This window comes from Coregonus clupeaformis, chromosome 4 (assembly GCF_020615455.1).
Source record: "Coregonus clupeaformis isolate EN_2021a chromosome 4, ASM2061545v1, whole genome shotgun sequence".
Lineage (NCBI taxonomy): Eukaryota > Metazoa > Chordata > Actinopteri > Salmoniformes > Salmonidae > Coregonus > Coregonus clupeaformis.
Genome location: NC_059195.1, coordinates 585,610 through 595,141, shown reverse-complemented (window position 1 = coordinate 595,141; position 9,532 = coordinate 585,610). Strand labels below are relative to the sequence as shown.

Sequence of the window (9,532 nt, the reverse complement as noted above, 5' to 3'; positions counted from 1 at the left end):
AATCAAACGTACCTGGAGGTTCGCGTATGAATAAGAACGCAAGTGATTGGCTGCCTTGTGTTCATGAGTAATCTCTGAATATGATTGGTGGCGAGTGCGGAAGTCAAATAAGAGCATGTAGATTGCCTCAGAATGTAAACACATTTGTACAAGGCAGGTACCACAGTTTTTTGCAATTAAACTTACCACCACCACATAATTGACGGCACGTTTAACATATTGGTAAATACATTACTAATGTTTGGTTGACAGTCGGTGATGCGTCTTACAATTTGTCGGCACAAACAACTAAATAGAAGTAACGTTAGCTGCATACAGTACAATGAGGAGCAACTCGTCCACCTCAATGGCTCACACTCTCAGCTTCGTGTCTGTCCGTCAAAGCCCCCCGCTGAGTTCAAATTTTGGACTGACACATGGCCTGTTGGACTCAGCTGCCGAACAGTTAATGGTTCAGAAGGATTTCCAAGCTGCTTTCGACACATGTGAGAGAGGTCTGGAGAGCCTTTTAAACGCGGAGCAAGAGGACAGCAGGTGGGTACTAATTCTTAGAATTTGCTCTGCTTTTATTACATGGTCCTTGTTGCATTGCATATTTGGACTAAACCGTCCATCTGACTTTCAGGTATGGGGAGTTGAAGGCTGCACTCTGCATTGTGGGGATTCAAGCATTGGCTGAACTCAATCAGTGGCCTGGTGTACTGGCATGGATTCTGCAGCATTATGAGTGCCCTGAGAAAATACCTGCCAAAATAATGCAGATGTGGTGAGGAAAATTTAACATGGTTAATATGCAGGCTCTCATGTCTTGCACACCATTTATAACAGTGCTATACACTGCACATTGTGATCTATGTTTTCAATTGGCATGTAAATGTATTCCCCAATTCACCCTGCAGTCATGTTTTTCACTATGTCCCTCTTAATTTTTGTAGCATACTCCTCTACACCAAAGTGGGTGAGCAAGCTATGATGCAGGAGGCAGGCAATGTTTGGCTGTGCTGTCCATCCAATGGGAGATTGGCAGGATTTGGGACTGTAGCAGAGCTGTATTTACTGCATATTCTAGTGCCTTTAGGTCATATGACAGAGGCACGGGAGTTGGTTTTTGGTGAGGTGGGACGTATTGCATTCACAGAGGACCAGAAACAAACAGCACTGGATATCGTGGAGAATAAAGAGAACCTCAGCCAAGAACAACCTCCAAGCCCTAGTCCAAACCCCAGTCCTGTGGTGGTGGCTGCTGGACTTACCACACCTCAAGGTGCATCTCACTTACAGTTGCATTAACCCTTTGTATTGACTTTAATGCTTTCAGACATTGTCACTGACTGTGTGTTTGTGCTTTATAGGTGCTGTGATTCAGAAACTTGAGGCCTTGCTTAGGCTTTTGAACAGAGGACTATCAGTAGCCAGTGCTGGGTCATTCCCTCTTCGGAGAGTCTTTCTGGCTGTGGTCCTTCTCTATATGCTTTTTGTCCGGATGGATCCAGGTAAAAAACTAAAAACAATGTTGTAAGCCTATTATTCAATCATTGAAAGAAACTGTCAACATCCAAATAATGTGGTTGCTTTAGTTAATACTAGTCTAGCACTTAGTATACAGCTTTTGTCTAGCTTTTGATTTCACCCAACCTACCTACAGTATTTAAGCACCTAAGCACTGAACAGCGACTAGATGTCAGAACATAAAGAGCAGAAATGTTATGATGATTCTTGGATATGGCTTCTCCACAGCTCATCCCTCATCTTTCCCCTGGATCTCACGGCTGCTGCAGATGCTGAAGCAGATGTGGGACGCCATGTTTGCTCCTTACTATCGAGCCAGAGCTCAGAGCTAAGAACTGTAAAACCATACAGCCTGGTGCTGGGACATCATGGTTTAAATTTGACTGAGACCAAAGAGGTTACCATTGACCCTCTTATCATGTAAATATGAATTACTGACTGAGATAAAGAGAGAAATTCAGGGGTGCTTTTGTTGCCAGCAACAACAACATGGATACCTGTCATATCAGAATGTGTACAACATGGATACCTGTGAAGGCAGAATGTGAACAACATGGATACCTGTGAAGGCAGAATGTGAACAACATGGATACCTGTGAAGGCAGAATGTGAACATCGTGGATAGCTGTGAAGGCAGAATGTGAACAACACGGATAGCTGTGAAGGCAGAATGTGAACAACACGGATAGCTGTGAAGGCAGAATGTGAAAGTAATAGGCAGAATTAATTTATCTGGTGTTGCAGATTCAGTTGCACCCATATAGGTGTTCGTGTGAGCGAGCAAGAAAGCGATTGAGTTTGTGTGGTGACACATTTTGTGTTGATATGAATGGCACAGTCCAAAACAACTGTTATATGTAGGCAAGCTAATTATAATCAGATGCATGTCAGACAAATTATAACTTTTACTTTGACAGATTTTTAATTGATAAAATTATAGTTTTCTCATTATACATTAGTCCAGTATCTTTCAATAGGGTCTGGCTCCAGCAGATACCTTCTCAGGACACAGACGCTGTGAGGTATACGGGCTCAGACAGGTTGAATGGTGCATGTATTAGCGAGCCAGTGTACTAGCTAGCTAGTAATGTGTACTAGCTAGCTAGTAATGTGTACTAGCTAGCTAGTAGTGTGTACTAGCTAGCTAGTAGTGTGTACTAGGTATACTAGCTAGTAGTGTGTACTAGCTAGCTAGTGTATACTAGGTAGCAGTGGTGTAGTGGGGGCTATACGCAGGTATATGGCGTATACTCACTTTTCTTTCAGTGGGTATTGCGTATTACTTCTTAATCCCCACTGATGCATATCCAAGTAGTATAGTGAAGGTATACGCCGTATCAATTATGTAGTACAATAGCGATATCATGCACAAAGTAGCCTATATAATCGCAAAGCACGTGAAATACACTGCTAAAAAAAATAAAGGGAACACTTAAACAACACATCCTAGATCTGAATGAATGAAATAATCTTATTAAATACTTTTTTCTTTACATAGTTGAATGTGCTGACAACAAAATCACACAAAAAGTATCAATGGAAATCAAATGTATCAACCCATGGAGGTCTGGATTTGGAGTCACCCTCAAAATTAAAGTGGAAAACCACACTACAGGCTGATCCAACTTTGATGTAACGCCTGGGCATGCTCCTGATGAGGTGGCGGATGGTGTCCTGAGGGATCTCCTCCCAGACCTGGACTAAAGCATCCGCCAACTCCTGGACAGTCTGTGGTGCAACGTGGCGTTGGTGGATGGAGCGAGACATGATGTCCCAGATGTGCTCAATTGGATTCAAGTCTGGGGAACGGGCGGGCCAGTCCATAGCATCAATGCCTTCCTCTTGCAGGAACTGCTGACACACTCCAGTCACATGAGGTCTAGCATTGTCTTGCATTAGGAGGAACCCAGGGCCAACCGCACCAGCATATGGTCTCACAACGGGTCTGAGGATCTCATCTCGGTACCTAATGGCAGTCAGGCTACCTCTGGCGAGCACATGGAGGGCTGTGCGGCCCCCCAAAGAAATGCCACCCCACACCATGACTGACCCACCACCAAACCGGTCATGCTGGAGGATGTTGCAGGCAGCAGAACGTTCTCCACGGCGTCTCCAGACTCTGTCACGTCTGTCACGTGCTCAGTGTGAACCTGCTTTCATCTGTGAAGAGCACAGGGCGCCAGTGGCGAATTTGCCAATCTTGGTGTTCTCTGGCAAATGCCAAACGTCCTGCATGGTGTTGGGCTGTAAGCACAACCCCCACCTGTGGACGTCGGACCCTCATACTCCATACATATGGAGTCTGTTTCTGACCGTTTGAGCAGACACATGCACATTTGTGGCCTGCTGGAGGTCATTTTGCAGGGCTCTGGCAGTGCTCCTCCTGCTCCTCCTTGCACAAAGGCGGAGGTAGCGGTCCTGCTGCTGGGTTGTTGCCCTCCTACGGCCTCCTCCACGTCTCCTGATGTACTGGCCTGTCTCCTGGTAGCGCCTCCATGCTCTGGACACTACGCTGACAGACACAGCAAACCTTCTTGCCACAGCTCGCATTGATGTGCCATCCTGGATGAGCTGCACTACCTGAGCCACTTGTGTGGGTTGTAGACTCCGTCTCATGCTACCACTAGAGTGAAAGCACCGCCAGCATTCAAAAGTGACCAAAACATCAGCCAGGAAGCATAGGAACTGAGAAGTGGTCTGTGGTCACCACCTGCAGAACCACTTCTTTATTGGGGGTGTCTTGCTAATTGTCTATAATTTCCACCTGTTGTCTATTCTATTCCAGCATTTGAAATGTATTGTCAATCAGTGTTGCTTCCTAAGTGGACAGTTTGATTTCACAGAAGTGTGATTGACTTGGAGTTACATTGTGTTGTTTAAGTGTTCCCTTTATTTTTTTGAGCAGTGTATATTCCCATGCGCAGCACACACATAGCTCGTTGCCGCAGAATATCAGGCAGCAACCGCGCTCAACTGGTTTTCGCATGGAGCAGCTCACAGAATTGAACGACATCGGTAACTGTTATTGTAGGAAAGACGTTTCAACGTATATCTACAAGTATATGCTAACTAAGGAAACAATGGATATGCAAACCAGGTATTGAAAATGTTTGGTCCGAAGTCTTGGTTGAATCTTTGCAATGCGCAATTCAGTCATCATGTGCTGTTTGAATGAACATTTCTATAGGCTTTCCCAAAAAACCTTCCCAATTTAATGTTGACTGCAAAGCCAGCCTACCTGGCAGAATGAAATCATGATGATTTGTATCAATTGGGAGGGCATTTGTTTTGCAAACTCTGCCATGTAGGCCTATATTGTACAGTACAGAAACACGGCTAGCCAAATGGTATCTTGCTAGGTGAGCAATTGAATTAAAAGGCAACTACACCCTCCAAATATTTTTATTTTTCCCATGGCTGTTTTTCTATTAAAAAGTGTGGATTTTTAGTGAAAACCTGAAAAAATATAGTAAAACGGAATTTAAAAAACGATAGTTAAACAGCATTTTTCACACAGGGCGCCTTTCCTTCACCAGCAGGCCGTTTTGGTTTTTTTGGGGCAACATTTGAGTATACCCACTTCTCCAAACACCCCTACACCACTGCTAGGTAGGTAGCTAGCAGTGTTTCCAGTTAGCCTATAATAGCATTTTTAAAATTTATTTTTAAGCCGATAAATAAAATTGGAACCTGCCAATTGTCCGGGAGAAGAAAATAAAAACATTGCGAAATAATGCTTTTTAGCCTATTCATTGATGTAAATACCAGTTGGTGGAAATACATTTGACCAGTCATGCTTATCGGTCTATAGGTTAATTTTGCGGAATTAAATTGGCATGTGTGTATTATATTTCTTATTTATCACATGCACAGCATACAGATACAGAGCCTTTTAGTGGAAAATCTGTTAGTGATTTTATATGCCCAATCAATGCGCAACAATTCTAAATGCAATCCTGTGTTAATTGTTTTTTGGGCCTCCTGAGTGGCGCTGCGGTCTAAGGCTTGAGGCGTCACTACAGACCCGGGTTCAATCCCAGGCTGTGTCATAGCCGGCCGTGACCGGGAGACCCATGAGACGTCGCACAATTGGCCCAGCGTCGTCCGGGTAAGGGGAGGGTTTGGCCGGGCGGGATTTCCTTGTCCCATCACGCTCTAGCGATGGTGGGATCTTCATTGAATAGCAATAGAGAGTGGGCATTCATTTCCTGATTCCGCTTTGTTCAAGTTTATTTGCTGCTAGTCTGTGAATCTGTGAGTGACAGTAGGCTGTTCGAGATTGCGCAGCTTGAAAATGTGCCAGCCTGAATGGCATGATGTCAAATGGGGGTTTGTAAGGTCATGAAAAGTCATGGAAATTAGTTTCAGAATTGTTGTTAATGTGATTAATGAAAGCACACTTTTAAATATGATCAATCAATTAAAGAACTATACTGAACAAAAATATAAACGCAATGTGCAACAATTTCAATGATTTTACTAATTGACAGTTCATATAAGGAAATCAGTCAACTGAAATAATCTATCATTAGGCCCTAATCTATAGATGTCCCATGACTCAGTAGGGGCGCAGCAAATCAGAATGAGTTTTTCCCCACAAAAGGGCTTTATTACAGACAGAAATATTGCTCAGTTTCATCAGCTGTCCAGGTGGCTGGTCTCAGACGATCCCGCAGGTGTCACGGTTTCGGCCGAGGCTGCCTCTCTCCCTTGTTCGGGCAGGCTTCGGCGTTCGTTGTCTCCGGAATACTAGCTGCCACCGTTGTATGTTTCATGTTCGTTTGCTTTTGTCTGATTGTTGTCACACCTGTTTTCAGTTAGTGTCATTAGTGTCCTATTTAGTTCTCGTTGTGTTTGTCAGGTGTTGTGTGTTATTGATTTTTGTCTGTCGTGTGTAGGGCTGATGTTCGCTATTTCGCTCGGGTTGAGCTTCCCTCCACTGCGTGGAGTGTTTACGCACCTGTGTAGTGCGCATTTGTTTTGTTCGCCTTCGTGCGTTATTTCGCCTACGGGCAAGTGTTCTCGTTATTTCCTTGTTGGAGAGTTACTAAAGTCTGTTGGACTATACTTCGGTGTCCTGCGTTTGATTCCACCACTACACCCACCTACAGCACGCGTGACAGAATAACACACCTTAAAATGGAATCAGCAGGAGCCGCAGCAGCCCAGACGACGCTGGAGGACCAGGTTCGGGAACAACGGGACCAGATCCTGCAGATGGGGACCGCACTGCAGGAGGTGATCACCACCATTAGAGGCTGGGGAACACCTCCACCGCCACCCTCCCTGCCAGCACCATCGGCCAGTCCGCCCATTCCAGCACCGGAACCCCGAGGAGTCCGACTCTCGCTCCCGAGGTCCTACGATGGAACCGCGGCCGGGTGTCAGGGATTCCTTCTCCAGGTGGAGCTGTACCTGGCCACCGTGCACCCGGCGCCCTCGGGACATGAGAGCGTGTCCGCCCTGATCTCCTGCCTTTCCGGGAAGGCATTGGAATGGGCCAACGCGGAGTGGAGGAAGATCGACGCGGACACCATCACGTACGACGAAGTTCTCCCGCCGCTTCAGGGCGGTGTTTGACCATCCCCGGAGGGGAAAGCGCGGGGGAGCGTCTGGTCTTCCTCCGGCAGGGGAGGAGGAGTGCGCAAGAGTTCGCCCTCGAATTCCGTACTCTAGCGGCAGATGCAGGGTGGAATGATCGGGCTCTCGTCGATCACTACAGGTGTAGTCTACGAGAGGACGTCCGTCGGGAGCTGGCTTGTAGGGACACCAGCCTCTCGTTCGACCAGTTGGTCGACATGTCCATCAGGCTGGATAACCTACTAGCTACCCGCGGGACGTCCGAGGGGGGTCCGTCCATTTCACCCTCCAGCGCCTCCGAGCCGTGTCCCATGGAGCTCGGGGGTGCTGGCGCTAGAGAGAGGAGGGGTCGGCTTACTAGGGGGTCCATCCCCTGCACCAACTGTGGTCGGGGAGGACACACCGCGGCTAGGTGCTGGGGATGGCCTCCTAGGGGAGAGGACGACAGGTCCCGCACTGGGGATTCCTTCCAGGTGAGTAGGCGCCCCACTCACCCAGAGCTCTCTCTTGCACATTTCTGTTTGCCTGTGAGTTTTCCACAGGTAGCACCTCATTCCCAGCATAAGGCGCTGGTAGATTCAGGCGCGGCTGGGAATTTTATTGATAAGAAATTTTGTTTAGCTTTAGGGATTCCCCTTCTTCCTGTTGATGTCCCTTTCCCCGTTCATGCCCTAGATAGCCGTCCGTTGGGTGCGGGCTTGATCAGGGAGGTCACTGCGCCACTTAGGATGTGTGCGCAGGGGGGTCATCAGGAGATGATTCAGCTATTTCTGATTGACTCTCCTGCGTATCCGGTGGTGCTGGGCATGCCCTGGTTGAGTACCCATAACCCATCTATTTCGTGGCAGGAGAGGGCTCTGATGGAGTGGTCTGCCCAGTGTGTGGGTAGATGTTTAGGCGTTTCCGTAGGGGCTACCTCGGTGGAGAGTCCAAACCAGGTGCCCGCATTGCACGTTCCCCCTGAGTATGGGGATTTGGCTATTGCGTTTAGTAAGTCGAGGGCAACGCAGTTGCCGCCCCATAGGCAGGGAGATTGTGCGATAGACCTCCAGGCAGGAGCTGCGCTCCCACGGAGCCATGTGTATCCTCTGTCTCAGGAGGAGAAGAAAGCTATGGAGACTTACATAGACGAATCTCTGAGACAAGGATACATACGGCCTTCCACTTCCCCTGCATCCTCGAGTTTCTTTTTTGTGAAGAAGAAGGATGGTGGTTTGCGCCCATGCATCGATTACCGTGGTCTCATTTAGATCACGGTGAAGTACAGTTATCCACTCCCGCTGATTGCGACCATGACTGAGTCCTTGCATGGGGCACGTTTCTTCACTAAATTAGATCTCAGGAGCGCGTACAACTTGGTGCGCATCAGGGAGGGCGATGAATGGAAGACAGCCTTTAGTACCACCTCGGGCCATTACGAGTATCTTGTCATGCCATACGGGTTGATGAATGCTCCGTCAGTTTTCCAATCATTCGTGGATGAGATCTTCAGGGACATGCAGGGGCAGGGGGTCGTGGTGTACATAGATGACATTCTCGTGTACTCGCCTACCCGTGTCGAGCATGTGGCCCTGGTGCGCAGAGTGTTGCGGAGGCTGGTGGAGCACGACCTGTATGTTAAGGCAGAGAAGTGTCTGTTTTTCCAGGAGTCGGTCTCCTTTTTGGGGTATCAGTTGTCTGCGTCAGGGGTGAAGATGGAGGTAGACCGGGTGTCAGCCGTGTATAATTGGCAAACACCAACCACTGTGAAGGAGGTGCAGCAGTTTTTGGGGTTTGCGAATTACTACCGGAGGTTTATCCGGGGTTTTGGACAGGTGGCAGCTCCCATCACGTCTCTCTTGAAGGGGGGCCCGGTGCGTCTGCAGTGGTCTGCCGAGGCGGACAGGGCATTTGGGAGGCTGAAGGACCTGTTTACCTCGGCTCCAGTGCTGGCGCATCCGGATCCCTCTTTACCATGTCAGGTAGAGGTGGACGCGTCTGAGGCCGGTATAGGAGCCGTGCTTTCACAAAGATCAGGCGCGCCACCTAAACTCCGCCCCTGTGCTTTTTATTCCAAGAAGCTCAGTCCGGCGGAGCGAAACTATGACGTAGGGGACAGGGAGCTGTTAGCCGTGGTACAGGCCCTAAAGGTGTGGAGGCACTGGCTTGAGGGGGCTCAACACCCTTTCCTCATTTTGACGGACCACCGTAACCTGGAGTACATCCGGGCAGCGAGGAGGCTAAACCCTCGGCAGGCTAGATGGAATATGTTTTTGACCCGGTTTACGTTTAAGATCACGTACATCCCTGGGTCCCAGAACGGTAAGGCAGATGCGCTGTCTCGGCGGTATGACACGGAGGAGAGGTCCGTGGAGCCCACTCCCATACTGCCGGAGTCGTGTCTGGTGGCACCGGTAGTGTGGGAGGTCGATGCTGAGCTCGAGCGGGCGTTACGCACCGACCC

At 48.3% G+C, this 9,532-nt stretch overlaps 1 protein-coding gene across 1 annotated transcript; it reads left to right on the top strand.

Moving 5' to 3' along the window:
• The first annotated feature begins 117 nt into the window (after positions 1 to 117).
• Positions 118 to 2,654, top strand: LOC121555348 (peroxisome assembly protein 26-like). Its single transcript, XM_041869186.2, has 5 exons — positions 118 to 534; positions 626 to 766; positions 936 to 1,264; positions 1,353 to 1,493; positions 1,738 to 2,654. The coding sequence occupies exons 1-5, from the start codon at positions 323 to 325 to the stop codon at positions 1,839 to 1,841; spliced, it is 927 nt and encodes a 308-aa protein (XP_041725120.1). The 5' UTR covers positions 118 to 322; the 3' UTR covers positions 1,842 to 2,654.
• The last annotated feature ends 6,878 nt before the right edge of the window (positions 2,655 to 9,532 follow it).